Raw genomic sequence first — 24,370 nt, 5'->3', positions numbered from 1 at the left:
TGTTTTATTGAAAACATGTTTTCAAAACGCATTTTTATATTTTACTTAAGAACGCAATTCCTAACCACATTTTCTGAAGAAAAAAAAATTTACTTAAAAACATAATTTGTAACCATGTTTTTACAATTTTACAAATTTTCCACGGGAGGACCACAAAAACAGTAAAAGCGTTGTTTGTAACCACGTTTTAACCTATTTTGAAAATTCCGTCCGAACTAAGCCTAATTTGGAAAATAGCTTGGTATTTTAGCTTATTTTGGGAAAAGTCTCATCAATTTGTATTTTCTTATGTCATGTCATTTGGAAAACAAAAATTAAGATTCAAATTCAAATTCAAGATTCATTCATCAACTCACAATCGGCAGTCAATAGTTAAGGGTTCAAATTTCAAGTTTGTAATGAATTCGGACGTCTGTGACTAAAAAATGTTGGAAAATGCTAGAAGTCCCAAATTTTCTACCAAATAAATGATCAAATGTCTCACATGGGTGTGGGGCCCACAAAATTGCGGACCCCATACCCATGTGAGACATTTGGTCATTTATTTGGTAGAAAATTTGGTGTTCCTATCATTACTCAAAAATGTTTGATCTATCAATATAAGCAGAATCAACTAGACTTGTCCTCAAAAAGAATCAACTAGACTAGCAAGTTCGTATTGCATAATATCAAAAAAAGATACCCACAATATATATATATATATATATATATTGTATTACAGCCCACAATTATTCTAAAATGAGCAGGTACAAACATTTGCTACTTTTAAGGTAGGTGAGGGGTCATGAATCACGTATCACGATTTGGGCAAACATTCGCAAAGTGTGAAGGATCACCACAAACAAAGCACCTTCTACCAGATATCGGATCACCTGTTGCTGACACAAAAGTCGTGTCAACAGCACGTCCACTCCGGCCTCCCCTGCCACGGCCACCCCTTGCTCTGGTATTGGATGCTGAGCTGCTGACATTTGCACGCGGAACACTTCTTCCCCTATTACTGTTGTTGAGGCTATCCTCCCATCTGCATTGTGCGGGACCAAATGAAAGTATTAAATTGTGGAAGCAGGCTTCTTCATCCCATTAAAACAGATACAGAAAAAGGAAAACATTTTTGGCCCTTCGGTATCGTTTTTAAAAACTGCTTTCATGACAGCTTTTGTTTTAATTAAAAATGGGGGGATGGAAACATGGGAAGAAAAAGGAAGGAATGATTTAGAACCAATAAGAGGTCAACATATAGTTCATATCAAGTAATATTTTATGCAAAAACTATGCGAATACAAGTCTAGATTGACATACGCAAAGAAGTTGCAGCCCTGTGATTGACACGAGTAAAACTTTCTTCCTCTGTTACTTTCAGTATTCGCAGTACGCAAAATGCATGGTGTACCACATGTATCACAAGGAATTGAAGATTCTCCTGCATTATCTGAAGGCATTATAAGATAAACCACGTATGGACCTCTCAATAGCGATGATGAAAAAGCTACTCTACACTATTCAACTCATCCGTAGAGTAGTCAACAAGGGTTAGAAGCTTATGTGATAATTCAGTTCGGAATCTCTCTTAAAGAAGATGAGCTTTTTTGCCTTTGGGGGACGTGAGCAAAGCACAACTGGCACAAAGATACCCTAATAAGTCGTGTAACTCATTCTACAAGAAAGCAACTAGCCTCTTCAGGTATCAAAATATTAAAATTTTTGGTGCCAATTTCTGATCCTGGTAATTTCTGTCTAAGTATGCATAAATATTTGGATGCCTGCTCACACATTCCCCTGGATGTATTTGTCTTGCAAGTCCTAATTTGATCATATAACATGGAACATTATTCTAAAGAGATTTTCTAGTGATAAGGGAAAATAGAATTTACAGAGATCTTACCAGATTGCTGGTTCATTCCCTGAGATCGAGCCCTGGAAGAGCGAGAAGTTTGTGAAGGACAGTCGTTTGAAGAATGCCCATATTGCCTGCAGTGTGTGCAAGCAATCTGCCTTGAATTACTTCGTTGGGCACTGCTGGAGGATGTAGCAGTTCCTCGACCTCTTGCTGAAGAAAATATTACATTACTCAGGATACAGATCGTGGTTGATTGCAAGAAAATATATTAGAGTTTCTATAAATAGTCTCTCTTATGAGCACGTGAGTGCATAAGACATGATTCAATTTGTAAAATCTTTTGATGTCTTACATTGTATAAATTCTTCTTGTAAAATTCTGGGCAAAATATCAAATTAATGGGAAATGGGGGAACTAATTGCACATCAATCTGAGTGCAAAGTTTTCATTGATTTGCAATCAGTTTCCCATTTATCTAATATTCCCCCAAAATTCTTTCAAATCTTTTCTTTAAAAAGTGTTTTACCGGTATTGAAAACATGCAGTATTTTTCTTAAGCCAAATGTATAATTTGTCTGGAACAGCATAGTTTCTATCCTGAATTTCTAACAAAATATCCCGTTATCAAGTTGCAATATTCATTCCAAAGAAAACGATGATAACCTTTGGTATACCATTCCGGCAGTCATACCACCATCTATTCATCCTTCACAAACTATAGCACATGGAAATACTGCAATGCATGATTAGGATGGACTATGCAAACTATGAAGTATAATACAATATTAGTTCCAAGTCAGCTAGTGTATATTATAATCAAATGTAGAAAAACATCTATTCCTTGCTTTTTATCTCATAAAATTAGGAACTAGAAGGATCAGCATAGGAGTAGCATGCAGGGATGGTGTATTACTTTTAGACTGTTAAAATTGATGTATTATTGATTGATGTAATGTTATATTTTTTACAATGATTCATGATTCCTATATATAGAAGAGGGTGAGTGTGTAGTAGGTAAGGAGTAGGTGAAGTGGAGGTGGAAGTGGTGTAGTGGGTTAGGTTTAGTGGAGTAGGTGAGGTGGTAATGGTGTAGTGGGTTAGGTTTAGTGGAGTAGGTTTAAGTGGGTGAAGTAGGTGATAGGTTTTAACAGCCCCCCGCAAACTCAAGGGGGATAGGAACTAGCCAACTTGAGTTTGGAGAGAGTAACAAAACAAGAAAATAGATTAATACATAAAATAAAAGAGGATAGGAGACACTGTATGGTCGTGTCAGACCGTTGGTGAAGACACTGTATGGTGGTGTCATAACGGTGTAGAGGACACTGGATGGCGGTGTCAGACTGATGTAGAAGACAGTTTATGGGGTCATGTCGGACCGTTGTAGCAGACAATGTTGTGACAGTTGTTGTGACAGTTTACGGAGTCTTGCTGGACCCTTGTAGAAACTAACCGGAATCAATGTCGGGACAGTTTATAGAGTCTTGTCCGACCCATAAAGGAGCTAACCGGAATCAATGTCGGGACAGTTTACAGAGTCTTGTCGGACCCTTAAAAAATACACTGTATGATGGTGTATATAGGCTGCCCAAATATATATATATATGGATATATATAGTGAGCCCTCAAAAGTCGTGCCCTCAAAAGGCGCGCCCACTTCATCAAAAGGCGTGCCCGACAGAAAGCGTCGAGCCATCAAAAGGTGAGCCGGAGACGCGGCGAGGCACGTGAGCGACAGAGTGGCGTGTCGGCCGCGTCGTCAGTGTCGATATAAACCAATGCGGAGGCTGTGGAAACCAAACCAGGCTGAAACCTCTGAACATTGTCAGACTGAAACACTCTGAAAATACTCTGGATCCAACCCTTCTCTGAAAAACTCTGCGTTTTCGGAGAGAGAAACTTTGTAACACTCTGTAACCAGTCCTTCTCTGAAAGTACCAGTCAGAAATCGCTGCGTCGCTGAAACACTCAGCAACCCAAAAAAACATGGCCTCTTCTTCCCGTCCAGCTACCCAGAACATGGCCTCCTCTTCCCGTGGTCTGCTTACGCTCTTTCCAGACCTAAACGAGTCCACAAGAGAAATAACTGGTGCGGTGGCACTGGAACCTCAACCAAGCGCCCCGGAATTTGCTCCGTTGAACTTTCCTATGCGGTCTGTGGAGCAAAGAATGGCAGTGCAGTCGGATGTGGAAGCCAATCAGTATACATTGAAGTCATGTGTGGAAACCATGACTGCGGTTACAAACTTGTCGAACCGGCTGCAGAGTAGGGCAAATGAGGTGCAGCAGTTAAACTCCCAGCTGGCTCTACTCCAACGCATGTATAAGGATGCGCGAGCAGAGATAAGTATACTAAAGGCGAAAAATAAGGAGCTGAAGCGGAAGGCCACCGTGATGTTCCGTTTTGGAGGTCCGCCATATGCTGCAGTGGAGGAGCAGGGAGTAGTGATCATGCCCAGTGGAGTGGGAAACACGGAGGCAACACCGGCAAGGGCCGCCCAGGACGGAGGCAAGAAGAAAAGACCGGCGGCAGAGTAGAGAAGGGATGTCGGTGTGTGGCCGTCTGCAAAAAAGAAAACAAAGCCGTTGTTGTGTTTTTTTTTTTTTTTTTTTTTTTTTTTTTTTTTTTTTTGGTGTAAAATGGTGATCGGGGTGAGCCCCGACATGAATAAAATGAGTTTGTGGAATGAGGAATGTTTGTTTGTTTGTGTGTTGGGTTTTTTTTTTTTTTTTTTTTGTGAAAAGTAAGGGAATCGAATAATAAAAAAAATATGGAGAGGGGGATGAAATGATAAGCATGGTGATGATGAAGATAGAATAATGAAGAAAAAAGAGAGCACCAATTAATTTGGATAATAAAAAATAAAAGTTAGGCGGTGAATGGGTGTGATTAAAAAAAGAAAAGTGAGTGAGAGGAGAGGACGCGTGAGAAATGAGGTGGTCAAAAACGTAGAATAAAAGAAAACAAAAAAAAGTGCACATGGGTTGGTATGTGGAATAGCTCCTGGACCTACAGGGATGTCACAAAGGTGCACATGGGTTGTAAAGTAAGGGAAAACGTGGGTGCAAAAGGGGAAGTGGCTGCAGAAGAAAAATAAAAAAAGAGAGGGATGGGGATAATATTTTATAATAACATTGGAAGCTTTGTTGTGGTGTGTTTGGTGGAACACAGATAGAAACATTTTGAGGTCTTTTCCCGCAGCAATTTCCCTTAGAACTGCAAAAGCCTGATTGATTTCAATCCTGAGGGCAGAGGCAAACTCCAGAACTGGCTCCTTAGGAATGTGAACTTCAGGAATATGGGGAGTTGACTTGTTGATAAAGGTGCTAGCATTAGACCACAAGAACAATACAGCCAGCGCTAGTATCAAGGCATGGCAAACGAAAGTGAGCAAATGGTATTCAAGCAACTCAAACAGAACCCAGATAGCGGTGGCCACACCCAGGGCTCCAGCGGATATCTTCTTGTTCCTCCACAGAAACACATCAGCAGGTTTTCCGCCGCCGAGGACCTTATGGAGAGGCTTCTCTCTTCCGAAGAGCCGGTAAACCTTCGACTTCAACGGCGACGTAGACGGAGACGATTTCTCATCGTCGTCTTGATATCAGGGAGAGGAACGTCGAGTTGAAGCCTCGGATGGCGATGTCGTCGACGGAGTATTTGTCGATGTCGTCGAAGATGAGGTAGGGCAGTGGCGGTGGGAAAAGGATGAGGGCGAGGGACCAGAGAAGGGTTTGTCCGGCGAGGTGGCGAAAAAGAGTAAAGGTATGTGTAGCAAATTCTAGCGGACTAGGTTGAGGTCCGGCGGGCGGCCAAGGCAAAGTTGCCGCCCGCCGGTGAAGCAAAAATACTAGGTTCTAAACCTGCTCTGATACCATGTTAAAATTGATGTATTATTGATATTTTACTGGAACTATTTCTTTCAAGCATTAGTTATCAAAAGCAATATTAACGATAAAGACAGAAAATGTACATATAAGCCATGAACTGGTTGTAAAATATGACATGCTCTCTTGCAATTTGTTCAAGTAATAACACTAAATAAGCATCTATTACACACCAGGTGTGGTTGAAAGATTGCGGGAACCAGTTCCACAAATTTCTACCAACTGCTTCAGCATCTCATCACAGCCTCCAATGCAACCTGACAAGATATGTAGCAAAATCAGTGTTTATCATAACTACAAACAACAATTGCCAACTTAATTAATTGAAGATTCACCAGATAAGAAACAGAGACATGGACACGAGATACTGTGATGTCAAAAAAATGACAATATTACATCCACAAACAATCAAAATTAACAAAAGTTAACATTAATTCAATATTGGAAAAATATATATATAATAAAAAAAATAAAAATAAAAATAAAAAAACTAGACTTAAATAATTAATAAATCATCAACAAAAAAGAGTGAACATTTTCGTTATTTAGGGTTGATTATCACAACGGCGGGAGAGATTGGTGCGGATGTGGCACATAGGATTAAGGCGGGATGGTTTAAGTGAAGAAGTGCATCTGGGCTACTGTGCAATAAACGAATACTCACTAGACTAAAAGGTAAGTTCTATAGAACGGCTATTAGACCAGTGATGTTGTATGGAACGAAGTGTTGCGCAACCAAGAAACAACATGTACATAAGATGAGTGTTGCTGAGATGATAATGCTAAGGTGGATGTGTGGCAAAACTAGACAAGACAGAATTAAGAATGAATATTCGAGAATGGGTAACAGTAGCACCAATAGAAGATAAGTTGAGAGAGAGTCGATTGAGATGGTTTGATCATATTCAACGGGGACTAATAGAAGTAGTAATAAAGAGATGCGATACAATGACGCTAGATGGAAGTGTTAGGAGACCGGGTAGGTCTAGATTAACGTTGGCTAGCGTTGTAAATAGAGATATGAATCTACTTAATTTGACTAACGAAATGGCCTTTGATAAAGCCGCGTGGAGAAGAAGGATTCATACACCCGACCCCATTTGATGGGACTTAAAGCTTGGTTTGGTTTGGTTTGGTTACAAGATAAAGAACTTATCATCCAATGCATCATCTGTTCATTACAATCTAAGCAAAAAGTGATTATACATTCAACACCCAACATCCATCAAAAGCACTAAAGAAGAGGGGGGAAAAGTTAGTCGGTGTGTCCCATCTGTGTCCATATTAATTCTTAATCACAAAGAGAGAATTAACTGCTCACTATTTTGAAGATGAAATTGTTGTTCAACTACAACATCCCTGGTGACTCTGAAATAATTCTTAATAACAAAACTACTCATTTGGAAGAATATTCCCAACCCCAAGGTGAAGAAAGCAGCCACAACCATGAGTAGACCGAAATGAAGTGCAAAAATGAAAACATCTATGTGAAGATTAAGTTCAAATAAAATTAAACGCACTAAGTAACTGACAACAAGTTGAAGGGCAAATATCAATTAAGTACATACAAAAAATTATGACAAAAGAGTACTGCTTTATCATCATAAAATAAAGCCAATGCAACGATGAAATAAATCAAATCCCTATATCTCTTCAAATCCAGATATACCTAAATGGTCAACATTGTAGTTAGGTGGTATCTCCAGCCGCCGAAACTTAAACTGAATCATGAAAACTGGACCTGTGAAACAATTGTCTACTATCAGAACATCAAGAAATATTAAATGAGAAAGTAAGCGCCCATGAATTATTAGTATTAATTGTCAAATAATTAAATATAACAAATGAAAAAAATGACCATACAAATCAACTAGGTCGCCGCATATAAAACACTAAGCAGAGTCTAGATAACCTGGAGAGCATACGCTGCAAACATTAGTCGTAACAGTTGCTTCAGCTATAGATCCAGGAAGCCATACAACATTCCTACACTGCAAAGATGTGGTACAAAATAAATTTAAGTCACCAAAGAAAAAATAAATTCACCAAAATTAAGCAGCATAAAATTTCTCAACTGGACTCACATTAGATTTCCATGAGAGAAAGAGAGAGAGAGAGAGAGAGAGTGTAATTTGAATTTCTCCTTAATCTTGATTATTCACCTTGTCACTTCACGCAGTAATTCAGAAGCATAGAGGGAAAAAATGATGTTTGAATATGGGGGGGAAAATCATCAGCTGATGATGATAATTCCGGTAACGACTGCAAGGGCATGGTGGTGATAAATTATAGCAAAAGAGTAGCATCGGCTGTTTACTTGGTCTGGCCAAGGAAGGTCAAAACATCTATATAACTCATTCGTCAGCAAAAGTCTAGAAATTCAATCATTTGGAAGTTAGAGGATAACAAGATTGCTCAAGAAGTTGACAATCAAAATAACAAACATTAGCTAGTTCAATCTGGTCACCAGAACCCACTCAAAGTTGGTGAAAGTAAGTGACGGGCCTCTAGAGTTTGTGCAAATGCAGAAGGCTTAAAAAATTTAAGGGAAATTTTATAAGATAGCTCCAACGCCAGCTTTATTTTAACTAATCCCAAGCTTCCTAACAATATTATGAAAGCTTTTTCCATTGAATTTGCTAACTAACCAGTTAACTTCAGCCTGCCAAGAATGACAAGGCATTCTGATATTGCATAAGCTTGAAACCTGCAGCCAGACAGACCTGCAAAAGGGGCAGGAGAGGAAGAGATGCTGCAAATTTTCCTCCTCTTGACCGAAAGTAGACAGGTTGCATTGGCAATGACTCACCACTCAAAGAGCTTGTCTTTGGTTCTGAGTTTGTCCTTGAATTCCATCCAGAGAATAAAACTGTACATAGGAGTGCATTCAGCAAACCAGACTAATATGTTTTTTTAGCATCATTAGCTCTTAGATTTATTTTGTTTGGTTGTAGTTCAGATCTTCTCCTTTTGTAATGGAAGGAATACGTTACTAAACATGTACTTCTCTTATTTTTTTGGTAATAAATACTCATAAAAAACAAACATTGTTTCCAAAAGAATACAAAAAGGAAAGGAAAAAGAAATATGTACAAAATGTTAGGCTGGATGATACAGGCTACAACAAAACTAAATTAAGAAATTAACACACTTTTAGAAGTATATGAAGTACCAATCGAGGACAAGATAGAAGAATGATAATCTAAGATTGTTTGGACACAATTCCAAGATCATTGAATGGACCAATAGGAGCAATTTGACTCAAATTTAAGGTGCCAAGAGCACAAGAGCAAAGCCAAAAGGGAAGATGATGAAGGAAATAGATAGAACTGAAACTAAAGGCAAGGCTGTCAAAATCGGGATCCTAAATTAGATCATTGGAGGTGTTTACAAGATCGGATTGCAGAATCAAATCAAGGATCGTAAGATCCAACCGAAAAAGACAAATTACGTAATAATTTAATTTAAATAAACATTTCTTAAAAAGTACACACAAAATGAGCCTTTATTCTATTAAAAAAAGTGAAGATATTGTGAAAAATATAATACTCCATGTAAAATGTACAGATAAAATTATATAATACAAAACTCGATGGTAAATGTTTTATATTTTATCAAAAAAGAAGGTGAAGAAGAAGAATTATATAACAAAATACTTTACAATCTACAATAATACATAAAAAGAGAAGAAAAAATATTTAACAAAGCTGGATATGAAAATAGATTAATAACTCAAAAGAGCAGCTTAACCGAATGATAAGGTTTGTAGTTAGCATCCCTGGTGGAACGGATTCGAGTCACAAAAATAATCTCTCCAAAAATTGTGGTAAAGTTGCAATCATCTTGCCCTCCTCAAATTCGACTAAAGCTAAATTTGTTTTTCCAACTAGTTAATTTTCTTAAATAACCGCAATATTTAAATGTCTGCTTCCTAATTTGTTTTTCTTAATCTATTTGATTCAATACTACTTAATTTTTATTATTTATTTTGATCACATAAATTGGTATTTAAACAACAAATATAAAATTTACAATAAAATATGTCATACAATACAAACAAGGCTTGTAAATTGGATCGGATTTGGATTCGGATCCCATGATCCTATAAGATTCTAATACCAAGATCAAAAGATCCTACCTATAAGGAATTTTTTACACGATCCGGATCGATTGTTCCCAAATGGATCGTAAGATCCAGATTAGGATTATGATAACCATAACCAAAGGGATAACACAAATTTATGTAGCAATCTTCGCAACAACAAAAAATAGAGCTATTAACAAGTTTTGATATGAAATTGTAAGAGATGCAACAGAGATGGCTATTTTACAGAGCAATGCCACAACTTGGGAGAAGCATGTGCAACTACCCAATGCAGCACTTGGTGATGCAAACAACCAATGCAATCCTGACAATTGCAATACTCTTATGCGAAGATCCGAACCCTAAACTTAAAATTGCTAGTTTGTTCAAGTCAATTAAATAATACTCCCCTTGTCCCAAATTATTTGTCCGGCAAGGAAAACAAGAACATAAAAATAATGTATTCTTGCACTAAAATTTAATTCACTAATTAAAAGATCTCATTAAGTATTTTTAATTTGTGAAAAAAATTGAAAATTTTAAGATATACATTATTTTTAAGTTCTTCTTTGCATGTCGGACAAACAATTTGGGATGGAGGTATTATCCTATAAGGTTTAAAGAGAAAACCTTCTAAAATTGGTCATGCAAATATTGATTATCATTGTCACATGTTCTCGTTGACACTATTCCAAGTAAAGCTCCATTGCTTCTATTTTATTGTCAATCATTAGAATTTTTGAAGACATCCAACTCAAAACCAATTAGTTATAAGTTGAGGGCCCTTCAGATTATACAAAGCAAGCTTGGATGACTCAAAAAAGCGATATGGGACAAGTATCTAACACTTTCCCGCACATGCAACCCGTTCGCATGTGAAGGTGATAAACAAATGAAAGGAAACAAACCCTAGGTCAGAGATTTGGCTCGAGAGACCACCAAAGACTAGCTCTGATACCATGTTAGAATTTTAGAGGCATCCAACTCAAAACCAATTGACTATAAGTGGAGAGGCCTTTAAACTATATAAACCAATAGCAACCCAAGCTTGATTCATATAGTCTAGAGGCCTCTTCACTTAATGCCAATTGATTTTGGATTAGACGCATCAAAGAATTCTAACATGGTATCAAAACTAGGTTTTCAATAGCCTCACAACCCAAGTTTCTGTCCTGGGTCTATTTCTCTCATCTCTTTATCACCTCTACATGCAACCGAGTCACATGTGTGGGGGAGTGTTAGAGACTTGTCCCACATTGCTTCTCTAAGCCACCAAAGTTTGCTTCATATAGTCTAGAAACCTCTCCACTTAATGCTAGTTGGTTTTGGGTTGAATGCCTCCAATAATTATAACATTAGCTATAATATTTTCTTAGTCATTCTCTAAATTACATCTATTTTGTTAGAATTTCCCATCTTTACCTTCACCTACTCCACTACACACTCCACTTCACCTACCTCCACTTCACCACACACTCCACTTCACCTAACCCACTATCACCTCCACTACACCTACTACCACATTTTCTTCTATATACTCCACTTCACCTAACCCACTATCACCTCCACTACACCTACTACCACATTTTCTTCTATATATAGATTGTATAGGAATTGTAATTTATAAATCTTGTACAACATCAAGATATCAATCAATAATATATCTATTTGTTACATGGTATCAGAGCCAGGTTAATAACCTAATCATTCTGCTTCACCGGCGGGCGGCCGCCTCGCCTTGGCTGCCCGCCGGACCTCTACACATACCCAGACTGTAACTTCATCTTCCTCTCTCTTACCTCTCGGCTCTCTCAGACCATGACAGCCATCTCTCTCTCTCTAGAGACCATACCATGACAGCCATCTCTCTCTCTCTCTAGAGACCACACCATGACTCACAACAACTGTCACAACATTGTCTGCTACAATGTAACAAATAGATGTATTATTGATTGATATCTTGATGTTGTACAAGATTTATAAATTACAATTCCTATACAATCTATATATAGAAGAAAATGTGGTAGTAGGTGTAGTGGAGGTGATAGTGGGTTAGGTGAAGTGGAGTGTGTGGTGAAGTGGAGGTAGGTGAAGTAGAGTGTGTAGTGGAGTAGGTGAAGGTAAAGATGGGAAATTCTAACAGCCCCCCGCAAACTCAAGGAGGAGAGAAACTAACCAACTTGAGTTTGGAGAGAGTAACAAAACAAGAAAATACATAAAAATAAAAAAGGATAGGAGACACTGTATGGTCGTGTCAGACCGTTGGTGAAGACACTGTATGGGGTGTCATAACGTTGTAGAGGACACTGTATGGTGGTGTCAGACCGATGTAAAAGACAGTTTATGGGGTCATGTCGGACCGTTGTAGAAGACAGTTTATGGGGTCATGTCGGACCGTTGTAGAAGACAGTTTATGGGGTCATGTCGGACCGTTGTAGAAGACAGTTTACGGGGTCATGTCGGACCTGGTATCAGAGCCTCAAGATAGTGGGTTAGGTGAAGTGGAGTGTGTGGGTACTCCACCTCCATAGACACAAGATATTTCACGTGGGTACTCCACCTCCATAGACACATCAAATATTTTATTCACACCCAAAATCATCATTTTCCACCGCCCCACTTTTTAAACATATTATTATTATTATTATTATTTTTTTTTTTTTAAATATATTATTATTATTTCTTTCTTTTATTTTTATTTTTATTTTTATTTTTATTTTTCACTTTATTAAAAAAAATAAAAAAAAATAAAAATAAAATAATTGCAACCAATTTACAAATTTGCACAATACACTCATTTTATTCATATCGGGATCAACCCCGATCCACATTTTACACCAAAAAAAAAAAAAAAAAATTAACTGCCAGCCGAATGGTTAATCTTTTGAGGCAGCTTCAGAATACACTATCACCATCTGCCATATCGGGATCAACCCCGATCCACATTTGTTACAAAAAAAAAAAAAAGGATAGGAGACACTGTATGGTCGTGTCAGACCGTTGGTGAAGACACTGTATGGGGTGTCATAACGTTGTAGAGGACACTGTATGGTGGTGTCAGACCGATGTAGAAGACAGTTTATGGGGTCATGTCGGACCGTTGTAGAAGACAGTTTATGGGGTCATGTCGGACCGTTGTAGAAGACAATTTATGGGGTCATGTCGGACCGTTGTAGAAGACAGTTTATGGGGTCATGTCGGACCGTTGTAGAAGACAGTTTACGGGGTCATGTCGGACCGTTGTAGCAGACAGTTTACGGAGTCTTGTCGGACCCTTGTAGAAACTAACCGGAATCAATGTCGGGACAGTTTACAGAGTCTTGTCGGACCCTTGTAGAAACTAACCGGAATCTATGTCGGGACAGTTTACAGAGTCTTGTCGGACCCATAAAGGAGCTAACCGGAATCAATGTCGGGACAGTTTACAGAGTCTTGTCGGACCCTTAAAAAGTCGCACCCTCAAAAGGTGTGCCCAATCTTTCAAAAGGCGTGCCATCAAAAGGCGTGCCCAATCCATAAAAAGGCGTGCCATCAAAAGGCGTGCCCAATTTTGTCTTCGAGCGCCGAGCGGCGCATGATGCGCGTGGCTGCCTTGGCTATTTAACCAAGACGAAGGCTGAGGCGGAGGCATACCATTCTGAAACCTCTGAAACCAACCCTTCTCTGAAAAAACTCTGCCTCTTCGGAGAGAGAAACTGTGGAACATTTTGTAGCCCAGAAAAATGGCTTCGTCTTCCCGCGGGCTGCTCACCCTCTTTCCCGACCTCAACGAGTCAACAAGAGAGAGAACTGGTGCGGTGGCACTGGAAACTCAACCAAGCACCCCGGAGTTTGCTCCGTTGAACTTTCCGATGCGGTCGGTGGAGCAAAGAATGGCAGTGCAGTCGGATGTGGAGGCCAATCAGTATACTCTGAAGGCATGTGTGGAAAGCATGACGGCGGTCACAAACTTGTCGAACCGGCTGCAGAGTAGGACAAATGAGGTGCAGCATTTAAACTCCCAGCTGGTTCTGCTCCAACGCATGTATAAGGATGCGCGAGCAGAGATAAGTGTACTGAAAGCAGAAAACAAGGAGTGTGTGGTGAAGTGGAGGTAGGTGAAGTGGAGTGTGTAGTGGAGTAGGTGAAGGTAAAGATGGGAAATTCTAACATATTTTATAGTTTTTCTTTTTTTTATTCTCGTGCTTGAGCATATGGTGTGCAAGTATCTCAAACACCATGCTCTAAGAGTCTTAGAGCATGAATTGATCTAAGAGTCTTGTAGCATGAATTGATCATCTTCGAGCCTTCATCCCATCATTTCTTCATCTATGGTGAAGTCCTTTGATGGATTGCCAAGGCATTTGTGAAGATCTTTAGTGGATTCTAGAGGTGGTGGTCATCTCGTAAATTTAGCACTTAGAAGATTGATCCCAAGAGAGCAATGAACCCAGCAAGAGTAACTTAAGTCCGTAGAGTGTGGGTTCACCAAGGATTGTAAGAAACTCTTGTAATTGTTCATTTGATTAGTGGATTGACTTTCTGGCCTTGGGCCCATTTGCTTTCATCTCAATTGGAGGCTCTCCAATTGAGGTTTTCCATATTAAAATCATCACTCTCTTAATTGTTTAGATTGTGATCTAGCTATGGCTTGATCATTTGATTGGTTGAATTGACCAAGTGGTTGATGACTGGACTAGTAGATCCATAATTGTGAATCAACCTTGTCAAGGAATTTCAGGCTCTCCCAAGAAGTCTCTCGACTTTCCATGAAAAAGGGTAGATCTGCAGAGAAAGGGCACATTTTGATGAAGAGAATACATATTTGAGAGGGTTTTGAAGATTTGGAAGAAGGGATTTGATTTGAGGATTCAAACCCCGTGGTGCCTACCAATCACTTCATCACTGCTGCATCTGCAAAGAGGCTAGCATCTAAGCTGTTATTTTCCTTGTTGTCTAGAACTAGAAGACTACCGTATTCCGGTATTGTCCCTTGGATTTCAAGAACAAACATCATTTGGTGCTTAATATTGGTTCTAGTCGAAATGTTATGCTAGAAAATTATATTTCTTGGTTCTAGTATCCTTAATATCAGATTGTAGAAGCTGTTTGTGCTCAGGTTTTGCTATTTCTGATTTCAAGTGTCCAGGACTTCGTTGGCTGCATCTATTGCCTATTTGTTGCATCCATTTGCATCAACTTGGTAGAAGGGCCCAATCTATTTGCATCAAACATTCTGCTTGATTTACATGATGCTACATCATATCCCTAAAAATAGTAGAGCTTTTTTTATTGGCTAAAAATAGTAGACCTTATACAGCAATATTCAAAAGAGCCTTGAATCTTAAAACCACTAAGTTTCATATTTATGTATACTCCTTTGCGCAAGCTCTTTTTTCTGACAATTCCCTACGTTATTAGACCAGCATATCTTTTTCATCTCTTTACCCAGAAAAATGAAGTATTTTTCTTCCACAGTGCGTCATATTAATTTGGATAAAGCAAAATCGAATTGCATTCAGCTTACATGAGTGGATTAGACTTTTTGCTATTCATAGTCGTGGATGGTACAAAGCCGTATGAAGTAATTGATAGGATATAGAGAACATAAATAAAGTTCTACATGATTTACACAAGAAATGAAGCAATTCTATTTCACATTTCCAGATTTGCAAAATGAAAATACAGTAATGTATTGCTTCATGCATGCAATTAGTAAATACAAGATATTCAAAAGATCATCAGATGGACAATCCAACATCAAGTCAACAATAACAACATTTCGCACAGATCAAGTTTATTTTAAGAAATGAATAATTCATCTCATTCTCAAAGGTTCAGTGCAACATTGAATAGCTTGTCTAATATGTTAAACATAATTCCAAATGTAGGATTTTTAATAAGTTAACAATATCAATGGCAAAAACACCTACTTGTGGATAACCCAAGCACCCAACCATGAAATTTCCATCCTGCATTAGAAATATTTTTTTATCAGCAAAAGAAATCTTTATTGATGAATTAGAAACCCGTACAATACAAGAGTTAAACATCAATAAAGGAGGGTGCAAAAAACATCATAGAAAGAAAAATGCCAAAAGATCTAAGTTCAAAGAAAGAAAAATTCAATTTATGAAACCACAATCATATTCAAAAAAAAAATGGCAAACAAACAAACAAACAAACAAAACAAAACAAAAAGACAAATTTCTTATTATATGACAGGGGTTCAGAGGGGAGAAAAAATGAGGTAGTTTCTCGAATTTGAATAGTAAGTTCCCTGGTGATATATGAATTAGAACCTAGCAGACCAATGCCCCATAAGCCCATGGTTTGTCTTTTTCCGACAGTTTACAGGAAAGGCAAAAATAAATATGAAAGTTCATCTATAAAATGCTTTGTTCATAAACTGACTAAAAGAAATAAGAGACTTTGTACCCTAAGAAAGACGAACCAAAATGTTTAATTAGCAGCACACTTCGCATGGTACTTCAAGATATTGACCCATCTTAAATAACAAAACCAACAGTTGATTATTCCAGAAATTGACCAGAAGGATATCAGATGTATTTCAGAAAAGAAACTGCATAGCAGTGTTATCTGTTAACAATATCTATTTATGCTACATAAATATACACGTCGTTTCAACTTCAAGACAACTTGCTTAGAAACGTGAAAAATAAATGAATGCAAAACTTTTAGCAGAAATAGAACTACCCACTGCAAAACAAAGATAGTGACAAACATTTTAATTGTTTATTTACATCAACAAAAAATCTAACATGCAAATAGTTACCGGTTTCCGCTTAAGCACCATATCTGATTCCTGGCAAACACCACATCGCCGAACAACATCTCCAACTGCATGCTGCTCATCTGCACCTGATCTACTAGTTCTACAGAGATAGCAGAAGAATTTAAATAAACTATATACTATTGGGGCCGCAAATGAGCCAAGGCATGCCGAGCGGAGCTTTTTTGTGATTATGTTCAAGTTGAAAGGGTGTTTGTGCTCGGCTCACCATTTTTCAATGAACTCGAGCTTGGCTCGTTACAAAACACACAACGGCAGCTATGTAGGACAAAGAAGAAGAACAAACCTTAAGCAAACATAAATTCTTTTAGATAAGTAAAGACCAATCCAAACATATTAGATAGATTATGGTAGAAAATATCAAAAAACTAAAAATTCAAACTAAATCTCTGTCCAAATACAAAATGAAGGATCCTTTAGAGATTAAAAAAACTTCGAGATTTAGTGAACTTTTGCAGATTGATTTACACATCTAAAAGAAAAAAGTAAAGATGAATACCAAAGAAAAGGAGAAAGAAAGATGAAGTAACTCCGCTGTGAATTGAATGAAAAAGGAGAGAGTGGAATAGATAGCCAAAGAATACATAATCATCCTTCTTTCGTCTCTGCTCTCTCACTCTCTCAGTAGTGTTGACTACAAAGAGAGTGCATCTCTTTTTGTTGCCTAAGACAGGTCCTAGGAAATTAGACATTTGAGGGTCAAATATAATTATTAAACATAATTATTTTTAAGTTCAAATTCAAAGGCACTATAGATATATATCAACTCCAAGGGTATAAGTTATAACGTGAAGCATATATATTATACGTATGTTGAGACACGAGCTTCCGAAAAATATCTTATGTACATTGAGAAACTAAACAATGGCATGTTTGGAAGACCCTTTGTTGTTAGTTAGCGAATCAAGTCTAACCAAGCTGAGCTCAATCTTACTCAAGCTTGGGTCATATAACAAACAAACCTAAAATTCAAGTTCAAGCTTGGTTCATCTATTTAGTGAACGAGCTTGAGTAATCCTCATAGCGAGCCAAGCCCGAGTTGTTCATGAACAGCTCAGCTCATTTGAAGGCCAATATATTATTAAGGGCACTTGGGAAAGGTAAAGAACCACCTCTCGAAAAAAATTCCCATGGCTTCAAACAATTTTACTTTATTCAACCTTGCCTGCAAAAAAACATCCAGTATAATTATCCAAAGGCATAATCATACATAATGTGGAACGCATGGAAAAAATTAGACAGTCATATATATTAGGAAAGAGAATTACAAAGAGATGATATTTGTTACAAAGCATATACCAAAACAAATATGCATCTGATTAACCATTGTGATTGTTACATGCAAAGTTTTCATTGGTCGTAAAGAGATTTTATACTGTTGGAAAGATTTGGTTGTATGACCAATGCATGTCATGGTACACACACCATTGTAATTATTCAAGCACAAGATAATAGCAATCAACACAGTAAGTCTGTAACACAATTACATTTCATACACTAATTAAGAATATAATGAGGCCAAGAATCAAAACTCACTTCATTGGCTCACAATGTCATCTTATTATGAGTTTTTTTTTTTTTTTTTTTTTTTAATAAATAAAAATACTTGCAAACAATATTGAGGCCATATTTGCATGGAAGAAATCAACGCTACAGCATGATTTTGTTGAAATAGTATCAGGCATGGGTCTTCTCAAGAGGTCATGGATTAACTTACATCTAAGAAGCAAGCTTTCATTTGCTCCAAGCAGGTTGACAAAACCTCAGCTTTTCTCTTTGTCCCTATGCTAACTGCTTTCATGTCATTCTCCATCATAGCTCGAAGATATGGTTTCCAAAGTTCATAACTGACAAGAAGAAAACAAAATAATTTATAATTCCTCATATTACCAGTAACAGTAGCATATGAATATAACCTACATTATGTACAGATATATTGCACTTGTTCTTCAATTAAAATAATACATGCTTGTGCTTTCCTTTCTTGCCAATTATTTAGGCATTGTTGTGTGGCATGAGGATTCACCATATCAGGATAGCATGATCAAGTCATTCACCACTTCTCAAAATGTTTAACTCACTGAATAATTCTTTTTCAGGACACAACAAATGTATAGGTAACACACAATTTTTTTGTGACAGATTCATCAACAGAACCATTTCACATCAGGCAGAAACACCACAACCACTACTATGTGAACGTATGGTCTTTATGCCAAATCAGATGCATTTTGCCATGATATCCATATCCTTACAAGGATGTTGTAATGGCCATTAATATACAATTAAGACACTTCTCAATTTATGGCTGTAACAACTAAAAATAATGGCTTCTATTTTCAATTAATTTCATCACACAGCCATTATTTAATTACTTTGATTTATTTAAAAATTAAATAATAATTTCACTTCCATCCTTAAAATATTTTTAAAAAATCAATGGAATTTTAGAGGCAAAAACTGCTGAGCTTCAGACAGCATAATGAATGATGGTGGATAGTTGAGCAAGCAGTGCCATTATAACAGCTAATTATACTATTAATAATACAAAAAAAATCGAATAAATTGCTCAGGAGCAAATTGCAGTTAAAAAAATAATAATATACCAAACTATTTTTTAATGGGGTGTTTGGGAATTGGCTTTTTCAGTGCGTTTTGACCTTTTACAGAAAGACGGAAAAAAGTAGAGAGAATGATTTGAACTTGTAGTGGCTTTTTGGCAAAAAACTCTACATCCCAAACAAGGCCTAAGTATTGAAATAAAAATCTTAACCAGTTAATGTCACAGATTTACATAATATTTGTGGTCACCTTTTTTAATATAATATCCACAACAAGCAAATTGCTAATTGCATTTGCACTTTCCTGAAGCAAAGAACTAACATGCCATCTAAAATCATTAGTCAGGTAAGTTTAATATCTCTATACACCCATAGAAGGGTGATATTGTGCAGAAAACAAAAAACACTACTAAAAGAAATTAAGCTTAAATAATTACCCCATGTCATCATATCCCATAACTAGTGCCTCACCCTGAAACCAAATCAGATTCATAATCACTTAAAAAAAGAAACAATATTTTGTAGGAAGCGGCACAAAGTTTAATTGCACCAAATTATCAATGCTAAAGCTCACCCACACATCTATAACAATGAAAGAGAGTAGCATATAAGGTACTCAAAGGACAATAATGATAAATATTTATAAATAATAATATAAAAAAAAAAAGGGACAATAATGATAAATCTCAACAAAAACTACATCTAATCATTGCCCACAAGAAATCAATGGCTTGTATAACAAACTAAAAATACTTCCATTTTATCTGGTGTGTTGACATTTTTAACATGATGAACTGATGTAGACGGTTTGTATAGATAGAACTCACTAAGAAACGATGATCACTGAAGTCCAAAGAGAGTCTCGTGCACCCTTAGTTTACCCATTCATCTTTAATAGCCTAAGTCAAGTAGCCACTTGGGAGCAAAAATGGGTGATGGTGTGACACTAACAAGAACAAAAAGAATTAAGAATAGTTTGGTCCATGCTCGATGGTGACACAGTCTTGGGTAGAACTCAACTGCAAAAGCTAGCTTGTGAAGTGAGGGTGTTCTCACGCTTATACACTGCACATCCTCTTTGTACCCAGGCAACGTGGGACTTTTTCACACATCTACATCTTGATTTCTTGATAAATTCAATTCAACATGTCATTCATGTCCCATGTCCATATTTGTGCCATTTGGACAGGAGAGAGAGAGAGAGAGAGAGAAGGGAGCAAGTGGGGTATGTGCTCCGATGCAAATAAAGCCACAGTTTTCATTTGCACAAAAGCACAGATGCACTTCCACCTCCATGTTTTTAAATTACCTTCACGTCTTCCATTGATTTGCAATTCCCCAACAAAAAACAAGCACGTAATTACGGGGGAAGGGGTGGGGGGTTTGAAACTACAATTAGAGGGAAGAGGAAATATAATGCACAAAAGATTGGTTAATAATATTGCATATATAGTTGAACTTGTATGAACATACAAGATTGGTTGGTGAGAAACGAGTGTTGGAGTCTTTGGTGGCATAAAATCGATCAAGCAGCTTTTTTATGTGATCATGCATTGTGGCATCTGTGCCAATGCCCGCCTAAAAAAATAAGGGGAAAACAAAGTATTTGTTAAACCATAATAACCAACATATGAAAACTCATGACTAGTGAATTTAAGCTACAAAACAAAGCACAGAATCAAAAGCAAATCAATTTAAGTTTAAATATCCTATAAGATTTCCCCACCTTGTCCATACAATTTAGTAAATCAGCTTCACTTAAAAGTGATGGTGGCCTCGTAACTCCTGAATCAAGAGTCAATGTTGTTGGAATAAACTGCAATATTACCAGAAACAGAAAGTAGGAAATTAACATTTATTCCTCAATCTCTCTCTATATCATCATGGAGACGCATTAATGAACCAACCCGAACTAGTGCTATTCAAACAAAAGAGCATAAATTTTCTTCCTTATCTCAATTTCATCTTTTCTTTTTCATCTCTTTTTCTATCTTACATGAATTCTTCCAAATTAGAGAAGCATTTGTGCCAAACAATTGACATTTGGATGAAGTTATGGAATATGTGTTCAACATGTATTTGGATATTCACCCAACAAGCTTGTTGAACAATTCGAGTTTTCCAAATAGCTATGCATAAACCTCCCATATTATGCATGAAATGTTTTATGTCACCTTGTAAACCCCATTTTATCCTGTAAAATTAAAGATTTTTGTATCCTTGAGTCTTTGGACATAGTACTTAGATGAATCTGACATAAAACATTCTCGAACTCAACACTCATACCTGAGTCCACGTAACACAGCAAGCAGTTAACACATTCTAATGTATTTTCAAAAGGCTTCCTCAAACTGATGCTTATAATATCCAACATTCTTAAGGAGTCAACCAAATCTTTCAATTTCTAGCGATTTTATAATGAATAAGTGTTTGTTGTTGTATTACTTCAGCTCCAGCTCTTCACAGCTGTTCTACAACTGTCCTAGTGGAAGTTGTGTTAGTGGTTGGTGTAAATAAGGAGCTAATTGTCAGTAGCACTCAGTTTTGATCATTTTGAGATTGTAATTTCAAAGCCCTAGCTCTTGTACCCTAGATTTGGAGATTATCTCTATCTAATACATTCAGTTTCTACTTTTTCCCCAAACAAAGTACTTTTTCAATGATCATAGTTCACTTTTCTTGAACACATCGCACCTCTTCTATTTTTACTTTATTTACAACTTGATCACAAAGCATCAAATGACAGCACTGGAGGTGAGGAATGTGGCATTGTTGATTGCAATGTAATGGCGATGACCACGGTGGCAGTGGTTGTGATCAGATAGTAAAATGGACAGTTGTGGGATGGTTGTAGTTGCAGAATAATGCCATCGGACTATTGGCGGTAGCGGGTAGTGATTTTACAAAGCAGAAGTGACAGGCTGGCTATTACAGTGAAGTGGCAGTGTTCATGTTGGTAATACTGACATGATGGTTTTTCATTAAATATTAAAAGCTTACGGAACAAATTAGATGGAATTCTACTTAAATTAGATTTGATTAGTTCATTTTTATTTTTTTCCTTTAATGTTATATGACTTGTAAAAAAGGAATATTATTGGAATAGAGCATTCAGCTTGGCTAATGTTCTTGTTAGAATAATAAAGAAGAAGAGAGAACTTTGAGTATGCTATCATATTGAAATTGTCTTTAAGTAATCCAAGAACATGGGATCTGTTCATTACTGTGAATCAAAATACCCTTTTCTACTTAGGAATCAAGTTATATAGTCGTTTGTCTTATTTTAACGATAAAAGCACATACAAGCATGTTTAACATTCCAATTCTGTGTGACAAGAATATATCAATGTTTGACTAGAGACTTGACATATGATTTCATTTATACTTGAGCAAAAACACAAATTACTTCTCACTAAAGAATGAGCAGGCCACAACTTCATATTACACATGTGGCAACACAGGCCAATGTCACCAGCTATATTTAGAAATAGAATAATGGAGAAAAAGAAATCCATTCTCTCATCTCTTTGCTGTTCTACTAACCCCAAAATAATTTATTCTCCATTTCAACTTCCAGCCATTTCAAAAGCCGAAATCATGTGTTCTCTCCAGTAATTTAAAAGGATATTTGACGACTGAATGAAACTTTTTTTTATTAGCATTAAAAGCTCTAAGTATATAGATATAATTTACAGATCAATTAGATATTTAGCATGGACAGTGGAAGAAATAAAATGTTGCAGAAATAAGTCATCAAACAAATAAGAGATCATCAATCCAAATCCCCATAGGTTATCAAAAAAGTGATGAAGCATATCCAAGTAAGTTGAGAAATAATTAGTAACATCTAACTAGATATGCAATCCAAGGCAATGAGAGATGATTTTGTAGCAAACCTGTTGCCCAAAAGTATATGTTGGGATCATTGAACCTCCCCATGATTCAAACCTGTAGACATCCAAGTAATTTTTCTGGCCAACATGAAACGGAGATGTCAAAATAACAATAAAAGCATTTAATAACATATTTAGTAAGCATAAAGACATTATATCTACTTTCCCACATCTAAACAAAATTTGAAACTGAATTTGGGGACACAACATGTAGGCAACATGTTAAATGACATCCTAGATTGACACAAATTTGAAAAAAATGTCAGTAACCTGCATAGAATATCTTCTTTTTCTTTTTCTTTTTCTTTGGATAAATAAACAAACTTTATTAAAAAAGCATTAAGACGATACAAAGAATACAAAAATCAAGCCCATCAACAACCCAAAAATCTAACTAATCAATTCCTCAACAAAATCTATAAAAGCCAACACATCCAGATCAACCGTGACAGTGACCCAACTATGCAGCACAGTGAGCAGCTGCCGCTCCAGCCACGGAACCGAGTGAGACACCCCCCGAAAAATGCGCCTATTCCGCTCTAACCAAATCAACCACATCAAGCAATGACCCGCAAACATCCACCCCTTTCGGTGCCTCTTCCCAACCCTCCCCCTAGCCCAACTTTGCAACACCGCCAACACCTAACCCGGCTGAACCCACACCAAACCAAAAGTAGCAACAATGAGCATCCAAAGACAAGCTACCGGACAATGAACAAGCAAATGATCCACTGACCCTGCATCCCCACAACACATGCAGCACCAATTAACTAAAATGTGCCAACGCCGAATCAAATTATCAATAGTCAAAATTCGCCCTAAAGCCGCTGTCCACACAAAGAAAGCAACTTTGGACAGACTCCCCACCACCCAAACACTCTTCCATAGAATATCTTCTACGAGTATGAGAACATGAAATTATTAGCATATAGGAATCAGACATTTTTTGAAATATCAGATTTTTCTCTTTTCCATTCTCACACATGTATCTGCTAAATGAGTTTTAAAATCCGAAATTGTGTGAGATTTGAGGGAGTGAAAACTTGTTTTCAAAACAAAATAAAACACCCTTTTTTCAGAGGTTTGAAAATTTTGAAAATAAAAACAATCACCGATCGTGCTTTGTTTTCAATTTCCAAAAATTTTGAAAATGAAAATAGAAAAGAAGCAACTGAAAATGCTACTAAACGAGGCCTTAGTGATTGATTCATACAAAAACATTTCCTCAAACAATTTCACGACAAAATTGTACTCTCAAGATGCTTCTTTTTACAATGGACTGAAATTCAATGCTATGGTAATCATTATATTGAG

General features: G+C 37.0%; 1 protein-coding gene across 9 annotated transcripts in view; it reads right to left on the bottom strand.

Moving 5' to 3' along the window:
- Positions 1–574: 574 nt before the first annotated feature.
- TOP3A (topoisomerase 3alpha) overlaps positions 575–24,370 on the bottom strand; it is a 30,374-nt gene continuing 6,578 nt past the window's right edge. Inside the window, exons 11-24 of one of the 9 annotated variants that reach the window (XM_082923381.1) lie at positions 23,060–23,134; positions 20,890–20,979; positions 20,637–20,741; positions 19,601–19,635; positions 18,320–18,449; positions 17,715–17,767; positions 16,585–16,684; positions 15,722–15,760; positions 7,638–7,716; positions 7,395–7,466; positions 5,899–5,982; positions 1,886–2,050; positions 1,303–1,432; positions 575–1,024 (exon numbers count right to left, since the gene is read on the bottom strand). In XM_082923381.1, coding sequence (XP_082779507.1) covers positions 790–1,024; positions 1,303–1,432; positions 1,886–2,050; positions 5,899–5,982; positions 7,395–7,466; positions 7,638–7,716; positions 15,722–15,760; positions 16,585–16,684; positions 17,715–17,767; positions 18,320–18,449; positions 19,601–19,635; positions 20,637–20,741; positions 20,890–20,979; positions 23,060–23,134 — 1,392 coding nt within the window. In that variant the 3' untranslated portion in view covers positions 575–789. The remainder of the gene's footprint in view (positions 1,025–1,302; positions 1,433–1,885; positions 2,051–5,898; positions 5,983–7,394; positions 7,467–7,637; positions 7,717–15,721; positions 15,761–16,584; positions 16,685–17,714; positions 17,768–18,319; positions 18,450–19,600; positions 19,636–20,636; positions 20,742–20,889; positions 20,980–23,059; positions 23,135–24,370) is intronic. The other 8 variants (XM_082923383.1, XM_082923388.1, XM_082923394.1 and 5 more) reach the window with 8 other exon arrangements.

The sequence above is a fragment of the Camellia sinensis genome, chromosome 1 (genome assembly GCF_055761805.1).
Source record: "Camellia sinensis isolate YWXY chromosome 1, ASM5576180v1, whole genome shotgun sequence".
Classification (NCBI taxonomy): Eukaryota; Viridiplantae; Streptophyta; class Magnoliopsida; order Ericales; family Theaceae; genus Camellia; species Camellia sinensis.
The sequence above is the reverse complement of the archived record's forward strand: the minus strand, read 5'-3'. Positions and strand labels throughout refer to the sequence as shown.